The sequence below is a fragment of the Antennarius striatus genome, chromosome 13 (genome assembly GCF_040054535.1).
Source record: "Antennarius striatus isolate MH-2024 chromosome 13, ASM4005453v1, whole genome shotgun sequence".
NCBI lineage: Eukaryota > Metazoa > Chordata > Actinopteri > Lophiiformes > Antennariidae > Antennarius > Antennarius striatus.
In genome coordinates, this window is record NC_090788.1 from 10,335,033 (window position 1) to 10,357,486 (window position 22,454).

The following is a 22,454-nucleotide window of genomic DNA, read 5'->3' on the forward strand; positions in this document are numbered from 1 at the left end:
ATATTAGAATACTTTTGAACCCAACGAACTTATGTTTTTTGTTTTGTTGAAACTCTTTTCTGCACGAATCTTCTATGTGTGACTATATTCACAGAACTACCGTACAAGGAGAATTATGGCAAATTATGGTTGTCTGTAACTTTTGCTCCATGTTCCCATAATCACATATGATCTGCTAGAAGGGTCAGGCATTATGTGCTTCTTCTGATTTATTATTATTATTATTGTAGTTATTTTTTGGGGGGGGGAATCTTACTGGCATCAGCCCTGAAGTAGTGAGCTTATATCATGAACTCTTCATGAAGTGGGAGCAAAAGCCAACCTGCGACTGAGTATTTTTCTGCAGATGCAAAATGCAGTTTGTGCATCTGCCCTGTCATTTAGGTCCAGTCCAGTATCTTATAGTTTTCCTTGCTGCAGACAAGCAAACCAGCATAACAGAACCTCCTTGGTGGAGTCAACAAGATGAAGACAAGAATCTGCTGTGACAGGACTGGGATAGTGAATAAATACCACCAGGTGGCGCTATCAAATATCAAATAGAGTAATACTGTATATCATCCAGGTGCTCAGTCTGACCACTCATTTTCATCCAGTTCAGAGTCGTCTTCAGAGTCGCTGTACTCCACTGCAATACGTCGAGACAGGATGGTGGCCACGTCATTCCCCACTGGCTCCTGCTTGTTCTGCTGCTCCTGCTGCTCTTGGACTTTCCTTAGTTGGATCCCTGACAGGTGCACAAATTGGGTATGTTAAAAAGCAACTGCACATTTGTCGAAGGCAGAGCTTAAAATTTATGCTTTCATTTCACCTGCAGAAAACAATGTCAAACAAATAGAGTCTCCTCACCTATGCGGATGGCGGACAGCAGGTCACTTCTGGCATCCCTGACAGGATTGGTTTCAGATTTGCCACCTCCTGGGTGTGAGGGCACAGCTGGAGGAGGGAGGAGTGGAGGTGGGGGGCCTGGGGGAGGAGGCAGTGTGCGTGGTCCTGAACCTGAAGGAGGCACAGGGGTCATTGGGTAGCCTGGACCCCCTCCATTATGCGGTGCAGGTGGTAGGGTATCCAGAGGAAAACCAAAGACTGTCTGGGCTGATGGGATTGGTGGGCCTGAACCTGGTAACGGGGAGCAAGAGCTGGTTGACAGCAAAAGAAAAAGATTGTGTCTCAGTAACGATTTAATTATCATTCTGCCAGTGTCCAAATTTTAACTGAACATACTTGTAATCTACAAGTGGACATCTGGGACCATTGATTCTGTCTGTGGCGTGAGTCTCTGCTGTGGCGTAAGCCACTCTCTTGTAGTTGACATCAATGCTGTGGTATTCGTGCTCCACGGGTGATGAAGAGTGAGTGTTTCCTGACACATAATTATAAGCAGCGTGGGTAGGCACCGGTGGGAGGGGATAGTCTGGTAGGTCAGGCCTAGATGTTCAGTGACAAGAAAAAGAACTTCTCATTCTGATGCTTTCTGACATCCAAAAGGTAGAATAGTTGTCAAAGTACACAACACAAAAACACGTCTGACAAATTGAGATTGAAAGAGTTTTTTTTTTCATCAGAAAAATAGTTTTCTTCACCAAATTTTCATTAACCTTCTACTGAACAGTGAAGTCTTACAGCAATGCAACAGTTGTCATTACTGCTAATAATCCCTAACTCTACAGTGTGTCTTTCACATGTTGATTCAACATGAAAGCCACATTTCTGCTGTGTTCCGGAATGAGCACCAACCTGCCGTCTGGGGAGAATGAACCCTCGGATGACGCCCCTCGCCGGAGAGTCTGTGGATGTCGGTGATCTGGGCGAAGCTCTTTATCCAACGCCATCACGTTCCACTCTTGCCTGCGGTTCCGAGCCTTTCTCACCTTCTTAACCTCACGCTGAAGGGTGGCGCTTTCCATGCATCGCTTCTGTTCCTGGAAGATGGTAGAACAGAAAAGGTGAGAAACCCACTTGCAGAATAAATACTTTAAAATTAAAGCCATAGTGGAGTGTGCTCTCACTCTCTGCCTCCGCCTTTCTTTTCTTTTATCCTCAGTGTCCTGAAGCATTTTCTCCTTCCACAAATCAAAAAAGTATGATGGGTCTGAGTAGAATTTCATAGCATCAGTGGAATCCTCTCTACATACAAAAAAAACCCCCAACGACAATCATTCAATGAATCATCCATGTTTACTGGACCTGTATCCTGTTGAGATGTTTTACACAGTGCAATACCTGAAGGCAGTGAGAGTGCTGAGGGGAGGAGGAACGTCGCTGCTGCTGTGCATCTCAGACACCGAGTTTGGGATGCTGTCTTTAGACAAAACTTGCTGGTCCTGTAAAGTAGAGCTTTTGAACGCCTTCCTCATGTTTATGTCCTGGAGGGATACTAAAAAAACACAGTAAAACAAAGGTATTAAGTTGAATATACTGTGTGTGACAATGAACATGGATCATTCAATCAACAAACAGGGAGTCCAGTGAACTAACCTTCCTCCACACTGGAGTCCAGCTGTGTGACCTTGATGGCCAGGCGATCGATACGGTCCTGGAGAGAGTTAGCACGTCCATAAAAGGTATTGGCCTCATTAAAAAGTTCCCCAAAAACATTTTCTGCTTGTTTACCTGCAGCCAGAACACAGAACCATAAAGAGAGACGGGGACAAGAAAACTCTTAATTATCAGCTCATATGTGGAGCAGAAGACCCGTATCCTGCTCATATCATATAGAGGCTAATCACAATGACTCTCCAGAATATTTTTTGTCTTGAAATAATATTAATATGATAAACAATTTGTGACAAGCACTCTCTGGGGGAGACACTACATTTAACCTGTTCTGTTGGGAATTTCCATTTAACAATGGAAATGACCACAAAATGCCTCTGCTTACAGATAGCATAACACTTGGTCCTTGTCTACCACATAATTTTCTAAACATAGAAGTACAGAGCATGCACAACACATAGATAACTGATACACAAGAGGCTGAGTCAGGCGGCTGGTGAGCTCCTAAGTTGTCAAGGAGAACTAATCAAGATCATGGTCAATGAACATTTTGATGATGAGTCTCATCCCTCAAGGAGAACCTTACCCAGACACCATAAAGATCATGGTCAATGAACATTCTGATGGTGAGCTCATCCTTCAAGGAGAGTCTAACCCAAACACTATAAAGATCAGTGTTCAACGAACAGTCGGGGCTCTTCTCCAGAGGTTTGTTGCTGCGTCTGTTGGAGAGCCCAGCGCTGTATTCTCACCAACTTGTAAACTGCTCAACTTTTCAGTAAATTTTCTTTGAATACAATTTGTCTCATCATTGAAGATACACCTCTCAACCGAGCTAAAGAACCGAAGAGGGTTTGTTCAGAGCAAAACCCTAACAAACTGGTGCCATGACTCCAGAGAGGTGGTTTTCTCCTTAAGCTTAGATGGTATTGAATACAAACGATCAGCTAACCAGTGTTTACTGGGTGGCTGTCTGATAGAAGATACCATAAATGTGTTAAAGTATTATTATACCTCAGAAAACAAAGACTAACAAAAAAAAGATACTCTACAATATCTCTAAATCACTGTTTCTTAACCTTGTTGAAGGTACTGAAACCCAGCAGTTTCATATGCCGAACCCTTCTTTAGTGAAAAAAAATTAAAATAAAATATATACTGTATATATATGTATATATTTTCAAATTTAAGACACAAGTATATGTTTTATTGGTACATTTAATGAGTTCTGCATTAATGTCACCTTTTCAAAGAACAAAACCAAGACAGTGCATGAACTCACATCAGCTGCCTCAGTTGTTGTAAGAGGCTTGCAAAATCAAAAAGCAAAAAAAAATTATGTCGTCTGTCACATAGCGCACAAAAACAACAAACTGGCTTAGATTAGAAACGTCTATCTTGTTGAGTTTAAGGTTGAATTTTGCCGGGCTTGAAATCAGAACCGTAACTACTTGAGCCAAGATGTCTTTACTCATGTGCTCTATTCTGTCACTGATGTTGTCATTTGAAAGAGGAATTTGCGATAATTTACCTTCAGCCGTTGCTCCGAGGATCAGATTTGCCCTCTTTAACTCAGCAGGTTTTACGAGTGTTTTAACAATAGTATGCACTTGCCCTGCTTTGCGATCAGGTAAGGAACTTCGTAAGGATGCTGTGACGATTGGCTTGTTGATGGATACGAAGGCAAGAACAGGCAGCGTAGCCTTTTCGTCGTATCTGGCTCTCTTCACCTTGAATTCAGGAAGTGTTGTGTTTTTGGTGCGAGACTAGAGTTGCTCAACTTGACATGTTCCCTGGAGTCTCTGTGCTCTATGTCCTCCCAAGTTTTTCTCAGGTTCACCCCTCATCCACCCATCTGCTATGGACCTGCTCTTCCCATCCCTGGGGGTACCACCCCTAACCTAATTATCGGCTGGGGTCCGGCTTCCTTTTACCTCCGCGCCACCAAACTGTTCCACCCCTCATCCACCCATCCGCTGTGGACCATCTGCTGTGGACCTACACCTCCCAAACAACAGTATCACCCCTCACCTAACCATCGACTGGGGTCCTGCTGCCTCTCTTCCTTGGTGTCATCTTACTGTTCCACCCCTCATCCGCCCAGCCGCCGTGGACCTTCCTCTGTGGACCTGCACCTCCGAGCCCACCAGTATCACCTCCATCTCTCCATGTGCTGTGGACCTTCTCCTCCAAGCCCACCAGTACCGCCCCTCAACTATCCATCGGCTGGGGTCCTGCTTCCTTTCTTCCTCCGTGCCGCCATACAGTCATCCACGCAGCTGTAATTGTGCCTTGACTTTAGCAACCTTAACCATATTGATACTGTCTCTATCTGGCCTATCTGTCACTTTCTCTCTCTCTCTGATGCTGTTCTTATCTTCCTTTGATTTCTTTTCCACCCAACCGGTCGAGGCGGATGGCCACCCAAAAGAGTCTGGGTCCTGCCCGGAGTTTCTTCCTCATCGAGGGAGTTCTTCCCCGCCACTGTCGCTTATGCTTGCTCTGGAGGGTTCAGTTGGGTTTCTCTGTCTGTTAAAGCGCTTTGAAATGTCTGCTGCCATGATTAAGCGCTATATAAATAAAATTTGATTGATTGATTGACATTGCAAATTATGCAGATAGGACGCTGACTCCCATCGCGTTCCGTTATACGTGTAAATCCATGTTGCACATATTCGTCTGACCACTTTCTTTCTTTTTTTTTGCTTGACATGGTTACTCTGGATTAAAATACGAAGAAAGAAATCCGATGATGTACCATCACGGCAGGCATAAATCGACTACTGAGTGCGCAAAAACCACTGTAGCACAGGTAAGCTAATTGATGCAGCGTGATCACCTGCAGCCAGTGATGGCAGGATCCATGATCCTGAACAACAGGACGGAAGAATTTAACTACAGTTTTGTTGTTAGAGTGGACAACTACGACTACCCATGGTAGGCCACCTCCTCTCGGATGAAATGCTTTGGCTGTGGAGAGGAGGGACACATTGTTAGCGTCTGTCCGAAACGCGTCAGCGATGCTCCGGGTCCCGGTGACACGGCGGCTCCCACCGCCGCTCCGTGGCGTCCCGTTCCGTCTCCGCGGCGCCGAAGCATCGGGGACGCGGATCAGTGGAATGCTGAGAGTCAGATGCAGGTAGGAGCAGTGATAACCAGTAATGTCGTGAGGGGGCAGAGTGAAGGTGGGACAAGTGAGGATGGTGGCAGGGTAGCTGAGAGAGCAGGTGGAGAGATGGGTGAGAGTGGGGCGGCGCCCAGCGAGATGGGTGACGCGACACTTGCGGTGGGTGACAATGGGGGGCTGACAAGTGAACAGGGGGAGACTGGAGAGGTAGTGAGCGAAATGGGTGAGAGTATGGAGGTGGTAGGTTTACTGGGTGAGGAAAGTACATTGGGTGAGACCAAGGTGGTGACAAGTGCAGTAGGTGACAATAGGAAAGGGGACTGGTGATAAAAATGAGAATGTTGACACAGGAAGCCAGACAGGTCCTGAAGATATCACAGACGAGCGTGAGTCTGAATGGATTCCTGCTTCTGCCAGGCGCCGCGGTAAGTGGAAGAATGTTTGAACTGTTCCTGACGGACGGAAAGCTGGTCGACTAGAGAGCACACCGAGTGTTCCAGACAGTAGTGACAGTGATGAATGTATGTCTGACTGCAGTGACCTATCTCACACTCCAGTCACTGCCAGTCAAAACCACGATTTATACCCTGAAAAAATGTTTAAATTGTTTTTAAAACAAACTAAAGGCATGAAAGGTCTGAATCTGGAACAGTTTTTTCCTGATAAATTATTTTTTTATAATTCGGCAAAACAACTTATTCAAAACAGAGCAACATCAGAACTCAGTGACCAAGAGATACTGTATACCGACTCAAAAAGAAAATGAGTAAAGTCTGTAAACAACTGAGGTTTGATGGGGCTGTCTGTATGTAGTTACTTTAAGGTGCTTTTAACTTTTTCCCTTATCATGGATTATTTTAGAGTGGGGAAATTAAACGTACATGGAGCCAGAGAAGAAAGGAAAAGAGCAATAATTTTTGACATAGCAAGGAGGAAAACTATTGATGTTCTGTTTTTACAAGAAACACACAGTGATGAGAACAATGCGGTGGACTGGATGAAGGAGTGGGAAAGACAGGTGATCCTGAGCCATAACACCACGCTGAGTGGTTGAGTGGGCTTCCTGTTCTCTAGAACTATTAACCCAACATCTCTAGAAATCAAGCATGTCATAAAGGGGAGGTGTCTTTTAGTGAAGGCACATTTTGAACACCGCACCCTGGTTTTTGTAAATATTTATGCTCCAACAAACGGTGCAGAGAGGAAGAGCTTTCTAGAAAAAATACAAGCTAAGCTGGATTGCTGTGGCTCGGAAGACTTTTTAATTTTGGGTGGGGATTTTAACTGTACTGAGGACGGGATGTTAGACCGTAACCACACAGAGCCTTAACCAGCATCCCAACACACTCTGAAACGGCTGGTCTCTTCTCATGGCCTAGTGGATGTGTGGAGGAGGATGCATCCAGACTGCCGACAGTACACTTGGTCCCACCTGACAGAAGATAGGGTGTCTTTAGCCAGGCTGGATCACTTTTACTGTTTTAAACACCATTTCAATGCTTTCAAAGACTGTAAAATAATGCCAGCTGCTTATACTGGTCGTTCTCTGGTTTTATGTCGCGTTGTGATGAGAAATATTTTACCTAGGAGTGCATACTGGCATTTTAATTCTACTTTAGCTTTGGACAGAGGCTTTAGAGAGATCTTCAGTTATTTTTGGAGCACTTTTAGACTTAGAAAAGCTGATTTTACCTCTCTTAGCCAGTGGTGGGACTATGGCAAAACAGAGATAAAAGTCCTGTGCCGACAGTATACTCTGAACGTCACACGTGACACCTGCCGGTCTATGAATACCTGGAGGCTGAGATTGTGGAGTTAGAGACAAGCGCATCCACAGGTGTAATGGAAATTTGTATTGTGTGTGTCCTGATTTGACTCTTATCATGTCATTACTGAGAACTTGCTTCAAAACCTCTCCATGGAACCGCTGGGCTAAGTCACATCGTAGTTTGTTTGGACAAAGAGGTCACAGCAGGTCACAGCCCATTAAACCAGATGCAGCAGACCCAGTACCTGTCTCAAAGGAGAACCGATGGAGAGGAGATGGAGACCTGTTTTCAGTCAAGGTGTAAGATGTTTTATGGGTGCATGAAAGCCTTTAAATTGCATTCCAAGGTGTAATAAAGATTTCTTAGGTTTCTTAGTTTTGGTGTGATAGGTTTGGTGCATTCCAAAGGTGTAAGGTCTCCTGATAAAGATGGTTTAGGAGCGCGTGAAAGCCTCCTACACTGCATTCTCGAGGGTGGTGATGTTTATTCCTCAGCTGGGGGTACCACCAAAAGGAGGGCTGCCTGAGAGCTGGAACTGGCCATTCCTGCTCGCATGCAGGCCTTTCTTCTTAAAAGGTATAAAAGGTGAGGAGTTTCATACTCCAGGGAGAGTCAGCTGCGGGTTACCTACCCAGCCGGTTGAAGCTACTCTGCCTGGGTTGTGGGCTCTCCTTCCATGTGTCAAGGTAAGAGGCGAAGCATATTTGGAATGCCACCATATATTGCCTTAGCTCAACCAAATATTTGTTTGTTTATTACTATGCTCTGTGGGGAATGAAACTACCAGTTTATTCTAGCATCATAGAATTGTTTCTGTGCTCTGTGGGGAATTAAACTACCAGTTTATTCTAGCATCATAGAATTGTTTGTTTGCAGTGCTATGCGCTGCGGGGACTAAACGACACATTTAGTCTAGCATCATAGAGGTCTTTTGACATATTGTTTGTTTGTTTGTTTGTACTTATTGTTTCTTAGTATTTCTATTCTCTGCGTGTAATAAATCACACATTCATTATAGCCCTAGAGGAGTGGTTTGATTCATTGTGTGAGTGAGTTTTCTGTGTACCCACCTCCTACGAACCTATTTATTAAAGTTTTTCACAAAAAAACAGAAAATCAGAGGTGTACTGAAATCCTCAAGTCCAAAAGAATGGCTTTAGCCGACCTGTTGGATACTAAAGTACAGGGTGCACTGGTCCGATCCAGGGTACATAACATCACAGAGATGGATGCTCCCTCTAGCTTCTTCTTCGGCCTGGAAAAAAAGCATGGACAGACCAACGTGATCCACTCCCTGCTGTCTGACACAGGACAGGAGCTAACAGAGCACGGACAGATCAGAAGGCGAGGTGTGAGTTTTTATTCATCTTTGTATGACACTGAATACCGAGAAAACCAGCCACTGTTAGAGGAGTTCCGTGCAGAGCTACCTCAGGTCTCCACGGAGACAAATTCACAACTCGACCGGCCACTGGAGTTAGAGGAACTCCACACTGCCCTGGAGAACATGCAGGGACGACTATCTCCGGGTATAGATGGTCTGACGGTCAAATTCTATACAGCCTTCTGGGACATTCTAGCATGTGATATGCTGGAAGTGTTCACCGAAAGTCTATCCTCAGGCTCTCTGCCACTGTCCTGCCGGAGGGCGGTCGTTGCCCTCCTGCCTAAAAAAGGCAATCTACAGGACATCAAGAACTGGCGCCCTGTGTCACTGCTCTGCACCTATTACAAGATTCTGTCCAAGGCTTTGGCTACCAGGCTGAGGGAAGCTATGAAGCAGGTCATCCACCGGGATCAAACCTACTGTGTGCTCGGCAGGTCCATGGCAGACAATGTCTACCTAATTCGTGATGTTTTGGAGGTTTCCAGATCGTTGGGTATAAACGCTGGTCTCATTTCATTAGATCAGGAAAAGGCATTTGACCGTGTTGAGCACAGCTTCCTCTAGACAACTATGGAGAGATTTGGGTTCAGCACCGAGTTTATTGCCAAGATCAAGATGTTGTACAGTGACGTTGAGAGTATTCTGAAGTTTAATGGCAGTTTGTGTGCCCCCTTCAGGGTGCATCGGGGCATCCGGCAGGGCTGTACCCTGTCTGGGATGCTCTATGCACTCTCTCTGGAACCCCTCTGTAAAATCCACAAAAGCATCGACGGTTTGATTTTACCTGGTGTTAGAACATTCTTTTATCTGCCTATGCTGATGATGTTGTTGTTCTTATCAAAAACCAAAGGGATGTTGATGTTTTGGTGGGTTTGACAAAGTCATTCAATGTTTTAACTGCTGCAAAAGTAAACTGGAACAAAAGTGAAGCCCTTGCTGTTGGTGAGTGGCATGGCAACCTCCCGGTTCTTCCTCAAAACTTGTGTTGGAAGACTGATGGTCTCAAATATCTCGGTGTGTACCTGGGAAATGAGACAACAACCAGCAAGAACTGGGAGGGCGTCATTGAAAAAATAGAAGGGAAACTTAAAAAATGGAAATGGTTGCTCCCCAGAATGTCGTACAGAGGTGGAGTTTTAGTGACAAACAACCTGGTGGCCTCACAGCTGTGGCACAGCTTGGCCTGTATGGACCCCCCATCAGGGTTTCTAGTCCAAATCCAGACCAAACTTGTTAACTTTTTTTGGGATGGGCTGCATTGGGTTCCTCAAGGAGTATTGTTTTTATCAAGAGAGGAGGGGGGAGAGGGCCTCATCCACCTGGCTAGCAGAACAGCCACATTCAGATTACAGTTAATCCAGCGGTTTCTGACCGGACCAGCGGATCTGACGTGGAGAGAGGTGGCCAGCTGCATATTCAAACGTGTGAGTAACTTGGACCTAGATGCTGAACTGTTTTTAATGGACTCCAAGTTTTTAAAGTTAAACGGTTTGCCTCCGTTTTATCATGGTGTTTTTAAGTCATGGGCCCTATTTAAAAGCACCCCAGGAAAAAAACACTAGTGCATGGAGCCAGGCTGGATGTCTGCAGTGGAGCCACACCTGGGCTGTCTGCAGTGCTTTGCAGAACCAGGACCATGACCCTCCAGCAGCTGGTGGACAACGCCGGGCCTGCATTGGCGGATGCCCAGGCTGTGAGCTCCCTGCTGAACATCCAGTCCACCAGGGTGGCTCAGAGGGTGCTACAACTGTGGAGGCAAAGACTTTCCGGGAAGGAGAGAAGCCTCCTCCTGGACTATAGTACAGGGACTGTGCCAGACAGCAAAGATCCTTTCCCTGAGGTCCACATCAGTCCCTTGTTTGGAGAACTGGAGGGTCCTCTCCTCGGAGATGAACGACAAATCAGCCTGCACACTGCCAACAAAAAAATACTGTACAAACAATGTGTAAAAGTAATTAACAAGAAAAACCTGTGTGACAGAGCACCCACCACCTGGTCCAACAGGATGACGGGAAATGGACCTGACCCACAGTGGAGACTTCTATAGAAACCTCCCCTCAAGAAAAAAACAGCAGACCTCCAGTGGAGGATTTTACATGGTGCCATCGGTTCCAATGCTTTTATCTCTGTTTTTACCCCTGCGGTGTCCAGACAGTGTCCCTTCTGTCCCCTTCGTGAAACAGTCTTTCATGCTTTCAGTGAGTGACATTGCATTAAAATATCTTCCACATTTTCCTTAACACCACATCTCTCCCACTTGTCAGTATTCTTTTTCCCAATTAAATTTATTACGTCATTCAGACCAGTATGCCCAACTCGAAGCCTCATCATGATGATTTTTCTTCTCTTCTGTTCCTTTCTTTAAAGATTTTTGTTATAACCGATTTTTGTATGTTGTGATATTTTCTTCCTTTCTGATCATCTTCCCATCTTTTCTGCCAAACTTCCTTGCCCATTGCCCTTATCATTGTTTTGCACTCTCCATTTCCATAAGGTACAGGTAGTCGCCGACTTACGACCGCGATTGGGACCGACAGATCGGTCGTAACTCGACTTGGTCGTAAATTGACTCTTACGTAAAAATTCAATCCAGCAGCGCTGGTTCTTGGCTGGGGGTCGTCCAGATCGTCAGCTGGGGCAGCGTGTGGGTTGGTGGGAGTGGGAGACGATCTTTTCATAATCACTGTGAGCTTTGTCTGAATTGTTCGTTTCTTTTTCTCCTCATAAATTTCACGATATGGACGGAAAGCGTCGTTTGCCATCCGTTCAATCCTTGCAAATGTTTCTATGTTCTATGTCCATTTCTTCAAAGTGTGCACGGAGTTTATTTAACAGGGAAAAGCCTTCTGACAAGCCTTTGGTGGTGAACATTTTTTCTGTTTCCTCCTCTTCTTTCTCTGCTTCTCTTCTCTCTTCTTCTTCCACTCTTTCTTCTTCCAGCGCGATCAGTTCCTCATACAGCGCGATCATTCGTGAGTTCTCCAAGGAGAGGTTTTTTGCAAGTTTCACTATTTTCTCCCGAACCTGATCAAGTTCTTAGTCACTTTCAAATCCAGCAGAAGAGTTCACGTAACGCTTGACAGATTTTCCATACGCCATTCATACATTTCTCCGTCACAGCCTCCTAAGCAGCCCAGCCCATCAGTAGTGGGCTGGGCTATTGATCTCACGGTGTGACTGAACAGCGTGTGTGTGGCGTGGGGACTGAAGAGAGCGCGGGAGCCTCAGAGCGTGAGTACTGTGGCTGGAGGGAATGCCCGCGTTGCCCGGACATTGTGGTCGTAAAGTCGGTCGGTCGTAAGTTGCACAGGTCGTAAGTCGGCGACTACCTGTATTGTGATTGTCATGTTCTTTTCCAGAGCCCTTTCAGCTAGGTTATCAGCTACCTCATTTCCCTTCACCCCTGTATGAGCTGGCACCCAGCAGAAATGTACCTCAATTCACCCCTGTGAAGTCTGAACAAACTGTGCTGTACTTCAATGAACAATTCTTCCCTGATTATGCTTTTTGACAGTAGGCTTTCCAAAATAGCAACTGAATCTGTACATATCACCACCCTATCTGGTCTGACCTCCTCCACCCACTGTAGACTGACAATTGCAGCCACCATTTCTACTGTGAAAACTGACAAGTGGTCTGACATGTGTTTTGAAATGCTCACTCCAAATAATGGTATGTGCACCGCTGCTCCCACACACTCCTTTGTGTTCTTAGATCCATCTGTAAATATTTTGAGGTAGTTGTAATACCTAGTTCTTAGGTATTCACTAGTTCTTTCACCCACTTCACTCAGTCACCATTCTTTCTTCATATTACAAACATTCATTCGTATGTGTTCGGCAGAGGTCAAGATAAAAGATCCGACACGATGTGTGAAGTCTGTTGTCTTGACCTCCATCTCCTCTGAACCCCCCGAGACCGACTCACCGAACCCCTAAGGTTCAATTGAACCCAGGTTAAGAACCACTGCTCCAAATCCATTACATTTGTGTGGATTACACACTAACATGAGTGTTTACTGTCCTTATATGTTAGCATGAATTTCACACGTCGGAGAGCTGAAATCCAGTTAATGTTGAAGCTATCATTAGAATGTCTCCGCCCACCCACTCTGTCTTATCTGCCTGTGACACAAAGCTTTACGGTAAGCTGTAAGCTCCTGTAACTTCACTGAATACACACACACACACACACACACACACACACACACACACACACACACACACACACACACACACAGACACACACACACACACACACACACACACACACACACACACACACACACAGACACACACACACACACACACACACATTAGACTATCCATGAGCCAGATGTCCAGAGGTAGATTTCCTTTCCAGAATAGTATTTTCCTCACCAGTGTTTTCCCTGTCTCAAACGTTTTTCAGTCCCACCTCAAAAGCAAACTCTCACATGTATCCCAATCCTTGAATAAGCATTCAAACCAGTTTACTTGCACAAAAGTTGCTTATTTGAGCTTACAGTAAATCAACAACTGATGATTGTTCTTTGTCTTGTTATATGACCATTGTTCATATGATCATGCTGCAAGGATTAACAAAATTTAAGCACTTCTGACATAAGGTAAATGTAGGTCAATGTGCCACTGATGAATCCTGTGAGAGCCTCCCAAGACATTTTGATCTGTTATTGAGTTAACTTCAGAATGTAGCAGCAAGAGGGCACAAGCCCGTGTCATATTGTGCCGGTCCCAAGCTCGGATAAATACAGAGGGTTGCGTCAGGAAGGGCATCCGGCGTAAAACTTTTGCCAAATCAAAGATGCGAATCAAACCTATGACTTCCATACCGGATCGGTCGAGGCCCGGGTTAACAACGACCGCCATTGGCGCTGTTGACCTACAGGGCGCCGGTGGAAATTGGATTACTGTTGGTCGAAGAAGGAGAGGAGGAAAGTGCGTTTGCACGAAGAAAGAGAAGAGGAGCGCCAAGAGTATAGGACTAAGTAGGGACGTTGAATGTTGGAACTATGACAGGAAAAGGTAGAGAGTTGGTTGACATGATGCAGAGGAGGAAGGTAGACATACTGTGTGTCCAGGAGACCAGGTGAAAAGGTAGCAAGGCTAGAAGTTTAGGAGCAGGGTTCAAGTTGTTCTATCATGGTGTACATAGGAAGAGAAATGGAGTAGGAGTTACCTTGAAGGAGGAGTTTGTTAGGAATGTCCTGGAGGTAAAAAGAGTGTTGGATAGAGTGATGAGTCTGAAGCTAGAAATAGAAGTGTGATGTTCAATGTTGTTAGTGGGTATGCTCCACAGGTAGGTGTGAGCTGGAGGAGAAGGAGAAATTCTGGTTGGACTTTGATGAAGTGATGCAGAGCATGTCTAGAAGTGAGAGAGTTGTCGTTGGTGCAGACTTCAATGGACATGTTGGTGCAGGTAACAGGTGATGAGGGAGTGATGGGCAGGTTTGGGATCCAGGAGAGGAACCCAGAAGGACAGATGGTAGTTGACTTTGCAAAAAGGATGGAAATGGTTGTAGTGAATACTTTCTTCCAGAAGAGGCAGGAACATTGGGTGACCTATAAGAGTGGTGGTAGGAGCACACAGGTAGACTACATCTTGTGTAGACGGTGTAACCTGAAGGAGATCAGTGACTGCAAAGTAGTGGTAGGCGATAGTGTAGCCAAACAGCATAGGAAGGCTGGTGTGTAGGATAACTCTAGTGGTGAGGAAGATGAAGAGGTCAAAGACAGAGCAGAAGACGAAATGGTGGAAGCTAAGAAAGGAAGGAGTTAAGACAGGCTCTGGGTGGCAAGGAGGTGTTTCCAGATGACTGGACAACTATAGCTAATGTGATCAGGGAGACAGGTAGGAGAGTACTTGGTGTGTCATCTGGAAGGAAAGTAGATAAGGAGACTTGGTGGTGGAATGAGGAGGTACAGGAGTGTAAACAGAGAAAGAGGTTAGCTAAGAGGAAGTGGGACACTGAGAGGACTGAGGAGAGTAGACAGGAGTACAGGGAGATGCAGCGTAAGGTGAAGGTAGAGGTAGCAAAGGCCAAACAAGAAGCTTATGATGACTTGTATGCTAGATTGGACAGTAAGGAGGGAGAGACTGATCTATACCGTTTGGCAAGACAGATAGACAGAGATGGGAAGGATGTGCAGCAGGTTAGGGTGATTAAGGATAGGGATGGAAGTCTATTGACAGGTGCCAGTAGTGTGATGGGAAGATGGAAAGAGTACTTTGAAGAGTTGATGAATGTGGAAAATGAGAGAGAACAAAGACTAGAAGAGGTGACTGTTGTGGACCAGGATGTAGCAAAGATTAGTCAGGATGAAGTGAGGAGGGCACTGAAGAGGATGAAGAGTGGAAAGGCACTCGGTTCTGATGATATACCTGTAGAGGTTTGGAAGTGTCTAGGAGAGGTGGCAGTAGAGTTTCTGACTGGGTTGTTCAACAGGATCTTAGATAGTGAGAAGATGCCTGAGGAATGGAGGAGAAGTGTGCTGGTGCCCAATTTTAAGAACACGGGCGATGTGCAGAGTTGTGGCAACTACAGAGGAATAAAGCTGATGAGCCATACAATGAAGTTATGGGAAAGAGTAGTGGAAGCTAGACTGAGGGCAGAAGTGAACATTTGTGAGCAGCAGTATGGTTTCATGCCAAAAAAGAGTACTACAGATGCAGTATTTGCTTTGAGGATGTTGATAGAGAAGTACAGAGAAGGTCAAACGGAACTGAATTGTTTTTTTGTAGATCTGGAGAAAGCTTATGACAGGGTACCCAGAGAGGAACTGTGGTATTGTATGAGGAAGTCTGGAGTGGGAGAGAAGTATGTTAGAGCGGTGCAGGACATGTATGAGGACTGTAGACAGTGGTGAGATGTGCTGTAGGTGTGACAGAGGAGTTCAAGGTGGAGGTGGGACAGAGGAGTTCAAGGTGGAGGTGGGACTGCATCAGGGATCAGCTCTGAGCCCCTTCTTGTTCGCTATGGTGATGGACAGGCTGACAAATGAGGTTAGACAGGAATCTCCATGGACTATGATGTTTGCAGATGACATTGTGACCTGCAGTGAGAGCAGGGAAGAGGTGGAGGAGAAGCTAGAGAGGTGGAGGTTTGTCCTTGAAAGGAGAGGAATGAAGGTTAGCCGCAGTAAGACAGAGTACATGTGTGTGAATGAGAGGGACCCAAGTGGAAGAGAGAGGTTACAGGGAGAAGAGATCAAGAAGGTGGAGGATTTTAAGTACTTAAGGTGAACAGTCCAGAGCAATGGAGAGTCTGGAAAAGAGGTGAAGAAGCGTGTACAGGCAGGATGGTACGGGTGGAGAAAAGTGTCACGTGTGATAGAAGAGTTTCAGCTAAAATGAAAGGTGTACAAAACTGTGGTGAGACCAGCGATGTTGTTTGGTCTAGAGCAGCGGTTCCCAAACTTTTCAGTCCGCGCACCCCCTTCTACCTCCCGACTTAACTGACGCACCCCCCATGCCCAAAACATGAAAAAAAAGAAAAGGCGTAGTCTTTATAGCCATATTGTCACGTGCGGCGGAATATGGACCCAAGTGCAGGACGCCAAAAGCAAATCTTCCTTCCATGATTTATTAACAAACGTAAAAATTCTCCAGACAGACAAGAAACTAAGAATCAGGACAGACTACCAGGAACCAAACATGAGCAATGAACCAGCTCTCAGCTCTCATTGAGCCAGGCTTAAAAAGCCTTAGAGTCATTAGCTCAAAACAAGTTCAGGTGAGATGATCACCATGGTGTGTGGATGAGTCTCAGGTGTGGAGCCGTGGCTCCACCCACCAGCTTGGCCTCTCCCTGCCACACAGCAGCACTGCCACGCCGAACCGTGACACATATAGGTATCAAGTTTAATAATATCGAGCCGACTACAGATGACTGATGAACAGCAGTTATTACTATGCAGGGCTCGAAATTAACTTTTTTTCTTGGTAGCACTGGTGCTCCCAAATGTAGAAGTTAGTAGCACCAGCAAAGACTTCAGGAGCACCCCCTCAAAAGCAAGGCAGTGACGGAGCGATAGAGACGCTCCGTCCATCTCCGTTCCTCCTCTCTCCCCCAGGAGAGCAGCCGCAGCTGCGCTCTCATTGGTTCCAGGCAGAACCGCAGGAGCGCGGTCTCACAAAAAAAGGCGCACCAGATTTTTTTCCCTAGTCGCACCGATGCTCCCAAATATATTTAATAGTCACACTGATAAAAATCTGGGCGCATATGCGACCAAAATGGGCGCAATTCGGAGCCCTGCTATGTAACAAATGGGCCTATTTAACAAACTGTAACAGTTACTAAATGGTAACAAACATGCTACTCCGCCACAAAGAATCAAAATAACACAGGCCCAAGTTCAACATCATGTTTTCTCTTTCGAGTACGAGTCTCATTGTGTTCTTTACCCCCTTCTCCCGATGAAGTGTCCGGGTGAGTTTTCTGTGTTCTGTGCACCTCATTCTCAGTTTCCCCTGTCTCGTCATCATCACTCTCTTTTTCCTGCTCGATTTCTTCAGCCTGGTAGACTGCACAGCTCTCAGTTGTGGCCAATGTATCCTGTCCTCTTTCATTTCTCCCAGATTTAATACCGGACAGACTGCCCGTTTTTAACCAGTAATGCATTTCGGCATATTATTGTTGTTGCTATCGTAACAAGCTAGCACGTAGCTAGGAGAAAGCCAAGTGCATTTTGGGGTTGTTTTTTTTTAAATTTAAATTTTTCCCAAAACATTTTTTACTTGAAAATTGCAAATGATTTCTGTGGATGAATTTAAATATTTAAACTGTTAATCCTCCATTAAAAAGTGTTTAACTTATTTATTTAATTATTTATGTATTTCAAGGTGCTCAGCTGCCATTACACTCGCGCACCCCCTAGCGGCAGCTCGCGCACCACACGGGGTGCGCACACCACACTTTGGGAATCCCTGGTCTAGAGACAGTGTCACTGAAGAAAAGACAGGAGACAGAGCTGGAGGTAGCAGAGATGAAGATGCTGAGGTTCTCTCTGGGAGTGACCAGGAAGGATAGGATCAGGAATGAGTACATCAGAGGGACAGCACATGTTAGAGGTTTTGGAGATAAAGTCAGAGAAGCCAGCCTGAGATGGTTTGGACATGTCCAGAGGAGAGATAGTGAATATATTGGCAGAAGGATGATGAGTTTTGAACTGCCAGGCAGGAGGCCTAGAGGAAGACCAAAGAGGAGGTTTATGGATGTAGTGAAAGAGGACATTAAGGTAGATGGTATGAGAGAATCGGATGCAAAGAACAGGGCTAGATGGAGGCAATTGATTCGCTGTGCCGACCCCTGAAGGGAAAAGCCAAAAGGAAAAGAAGAAGCTTGAGTTAACTTAAGAATACATTCCGATGACTAAATAATGTTTCGCTTCTGTCTGAAATTACACAGTAAGAATAAATAAATGCCGTAGAAATCTTAACTGTATGTACTGTGTTGTTCCTACTTGTCTTGACTTCCACCGTTTAGAATCAATTTTGTGGTGATTTTTCACAAAACATTGTCGCTTATTTAGAATCATGTTACATTACAAGTGACTCCATTGTGAAAACAGATCGTACATCAACTTTTCCATGACTTCCATTCCATCCATCCATTTTCTCAAACCGCTTAATCTGCTCGCTGGGTCACGGGGAGCTGGAGCCTATCCCAGCTTTTCTTAGGGCGTGAGGCGGGGGACACTCCAGGCGCAACGCCAGTGCACCGCGGAACTACACAGAGACACACAAACACACACTCACTCCTTCATGGCTGCCAGCCATGTGTTATGTCACTGAACGGAAAGATGCCATATGGGGTCTTTGGCAGTCAATGTGTTAAACTGAAGTGCATGTTTTTGGAGGTGGGAGGAAGCCGGAGAACCCAGAGAGAACCCATGCAGACACAGGGAGAACATGCAAAGAGACAGAGAGGGACGCAAACCCAGAACATTCTTGCTGTTGTGCGACGACATCGCTACCCACTGTGCCACCGCGCCGCCCTCCGTGACTTGTTTTTTGATCAATTTTGTGGTGATTTTGCACAAAAGATTGTCGATTATTTAGAATCATGTTACATTACTAGTGACTCCATTGGGAAAACAAACAGCTAAATTTACGTGACTGTGATCTTACTCAAACAGCTGAGCTGACGGATGATGGCAGACAGTGTGTTGTTGGTTACACATTCCAGCTCATTGCCAATCCCATCAGGCACGGTACCATGACACAGGTGGCGAGGCTCAATGTTCCTCTTGACCAAAGGCATGACCTCTCCTCACATTTCAGCTACAGCATCTGCTGAGAGACACAGGACAGCTGTGACAACTTCTTGGAAAACACAACCTGCAGAGCACTGTAACGCATAGATTCATTAAGAAATATCTTAATGATTTGGATTTATAGGTGAAGCACAGTGTCCGAGTTAATTTTATAGATTTATTTTTGTCATAGTTTCCATTACGGTAATTGTCTAATTCTATAAAGCAGGCACCTATTACCTCTTACCAATAATAAATTTTTTAAAAACTTCCACTAGTTATTTTTACAGATATGATCAAAACTGAATTTTTAATATGTGACTTCCTGTATTGTTTAGGTGTTGTAGTGGATAATACAGAATGTAATGGACAGCATTATAATCATAGTTAGACCTGTTATGTTTTCTGTACTCAGTATTGGGCCACTTGCTTTTGATTGACACACTTTATCACTACCTGACAAATTGGTACAGGAATTGTTGCTGGGCATGTGTCCAAAGACTAAAACACTCTCAGCAACATCTGTTTTATTCAGAAATGTCATTGTGATGGAGGAGGTGTGAAGAGAACACAAATCAAGTGAACTTGTAAGTCACTTAACACTTTTATTATCATTGAAATCAATGAACTTGCAACAAAAGTTTGATTAATTGCCAATGATTACGGGTTGGGCTGAATCATTATGTTAGTAATAATAACATCAATTACTGTGTTTTCATTTTCTGACTGAGTATGATAACAAACAACTTAGAAAGTATCCCATGAGCCCTCGCTTTCAAGGGGCAAGAGGCCCACATAGACCTGCATTCTTCCGTGACAGCGCCAATAGACTTCCTATTTGATCCTGCATTTTAGTGTATCTCACATCTTGTGCTTTTATGAAAAATCTCTATTGTTTTAATTGGTTTAACATTTATTTTGTTGTGCTTGACTGATGTTTTGGAGTCTGATAACACTTTCACAGAAATACCTACAGTAGATTTTAACAACAGCAAACCCACACTTTTAAAAACATATGGAGGCTAGGGAGAACAGACATCCTCAAAAACGAGACACGGAGTAATATCATTGTGTCACTGACACAGAAGGTGCTTTTGTTGTTCTGCTCTGTTCCTAAACTTGTGTGGTTGGTTGTGTAGATGATATGACCTGAACATCCTCCAGACTCATCAGTAGCTCCATACACCTACAGGTTGACATCATGTGGGGGCTGTGTCAGCCCCTCAGCAGGAGGACTACTACTGTAATCTATGTGTTGCATAAAGTGTTGTTTACTCCAGTTGTGTCAAATGAAGAAATTATGAAAAAAATAAATTAACTGCAATAACTACAGTGGTGATGGTGAAGGTTATCAATGACAGAAACAAAATGCATTTTTTCTACTGTTGCATAGTTTGATATTAATTCAGTTTTAATCTAATATCAGGGATCTTGCCACACAAGCACAGGAAACATGGAATTTATTGCAAACCCTAACAAACCTCCTTAACAACATTATAACCAGTAGATGTCCTACCTTGTGTTTTCTTGTCATTTCATTCTCAATAGCCAGTTGGGACAGGAACACCGGTCAGCTGCAGGACAGTGAAAACAAATGTCTTTGGTCTGAATCACAGCTTGAGCTATGAGGGGATTAGGTCACCAGATTTACAGGCGTCATCCAATCACAATCTTCATGCCGGTGGCTTGAACTCCAATGTTGTATTTCAGCAAAAACTCATTAGCTGCTTTCTGTGATTTAGATATTAAACTGATAACTAATTAAATGCAACTAATGAATGCATCTGTTATCATGTAGTATGTCCATTAACACATTTTTATTATGTATAACATTACAGAAGTACATGATGTTCTGTTCAAAACATGAGGAAGATTCCTCATGTTTTGCAGTTAATCAAAAGATGTGTGTTTTTAATTTTATTTCTCTTTTATGAGACTTTTGATTTTAACCACCTAGTTGTCATCAACAGCAGCCTGCCTGTCCAAGAGGTTCTGTTAACATCTCAGCAGGACGACCTGCATTAATCATGAAATGAGACAACATTCAATTTGAAAGCCACACACACACACGCACGAACGCACGCACGCACGCATGCGCGTGCGCGCGCGCACACACACACACACACACACACACACACACACACACACACAAACTCTGCTCTTTCCTCCCAGATGGCATCATCTGGATGGACAGGCGTAACCCAGATATGAGGGCTTAAATCTTTGTGAGCAGCACACCACCATTCTATAACTCATAGTTCTTCTGAGAGTATTACTCATTCCACTGAGATATTATTTTATCAAGATATTTCCATATGATTTGCCTTTTTGCATAAATTCAGAGAGTGAAACTGTTGCTGCCAAACAATCAATCACTGTATATACTGTATGCTTCTATTAAAATATAGAGTTAAGTCTGCTTTCGTGGGGAAGAGACTTGACAAAGAGACACTAGAAAGACACAGAGACATACTGTAGTTTGTGTGAAACATGAAGAAGGTAAGTTGACACTGAGAGTACATATACATTTACTGCTGATGGGTGTTAGTTTGCTATTCCGCCCAATAGTTAACTAACAGTGAGGGGTCTCCCATATTTTAGACAGTGCTATAATCTTATGGCCAGCTCAGAAGAATTAACCCCAATACGGCACTTACCCTTCCCATTATCACTATCAGTGTCCATAATGGATTCACACTGTATGGACAAACAACAGTCGGTCTTCTTACTGCACACACCAACACCTCTACTTTACTTCACACACAGACATCCAGATTACCTCTCTTCTGGTATTTGTTCCTTTCTGCACTGACTTTGGCAAATTTAACGTGTCTCTTATGAGCTTCACAACTTCATGGAAAACAAACTTAGTACGACCATTACAATTTTCAATGAAAATGAACTGCCTGGAAATTTTATAAAAACCACAGTTGTGTCAGTGTTGTTACTTCAGTTTCACTCATTAATTATATAAATTATTGTGTTTATATTCACAATGGCAACAAGTCTTTGACACCATTTTTTAAAATGAAAGTTTAGAGTTTATCCCTCCAATTTTCTCTTCCTTTCTTTCTCTGTCAGTTTTCACTTAGTGTCACCTGTTGGTTGTTGCTGGTAGTACATGTGAAAAATCATTTCACCCGTGGTTAACGTGTGTTTTCTGTTCATTTCGATGAATCTAAGAATTTGTTGTAATCTGTGATAATTATTTGGAAAATTATATTCAGATTAATAATTGTTCCATTAAACAGATCAGTTGTGTGAACGATGAAATGGAAATTGATATCAGACTGAGCAGAAACCTAAATGTATAGATGATTCATATTCTCCCTTGTAGACACACGAAACACAATTACTTGTAATCGATGTAATATGATGTAATTAAAACACAAGTATTTAGGATATGACAAAGACAGTTTAAC

At 44.2% G+C, this 22,454-nt stretch overlaps 1 protein-coding gene and 1 long non-coding RNA gene across 4 annotated transcripts; one reads left to right on the forward strand and one right to left on the reverse strand.

Annotated features, from left to right (window-relative positions):
- The first annotated feature begins 422 nt into the window (after nucleotides 1-422).
- LOC137606052 (uncharacterized) lies at nucleotides 423-942 on the forward strand. Its single transcript, XR_011037821.1, has 3 exons — nucleotides 423-519; nucleotides 597-734; nucleotides 818-942. It is a non-coding gene; the product is annotated as an uncharacterized lncRNA (long non-coding RNA).
- LOC137606051 (actin-binding protein WASF3-like) lies at nucleotides 517-20,628 on the reverse strand. 3 transcript variants are annotated; one of them, XM_068331090.1, is made up of 9 exons: nucleotides 20,549-20,628; nucleotides 18,908-19,069; nucleotides 2,479-2,613; nucleotides 2,224-2,377; nucleotides 2,010-2,127; nucleotides 1,738-1,922; nucleotides 1,225-1,428; nucleotides 850-1,139; nucleotides 517-727 (listed from the first exon to the last, which is right to left on the reverse strand). In XM_068331090.1, exons 2-9 carry the CDS (start codon nucleotides 19,038-19,040, stop codon nucleotides 570-572), a joined length of 1,377 nt encoding a protein of 458 aa, XP_068187191.1. In that variant the 5' UTR covers nucleotides 19,041-19,069; nucleotides 20,549-20,628; the 3' UTR covers nucleotides 517-569. The 3 variants fall into 3 exon arrangements, with proteins under 3 accessions (XP_068187191.1, XP_068187192.1, XP_068187193.1); XM_068331091.1 differs by having other exon boundaries at nucleotides 18,908-19,072; nucleotides 20,549-20,607; XM_068331092.1 differs by lacking the exon at nucleotides 2,479-2,613.
- Nucleotides 20,629-22,454: the final 1,826 nt, after the last annotated feature.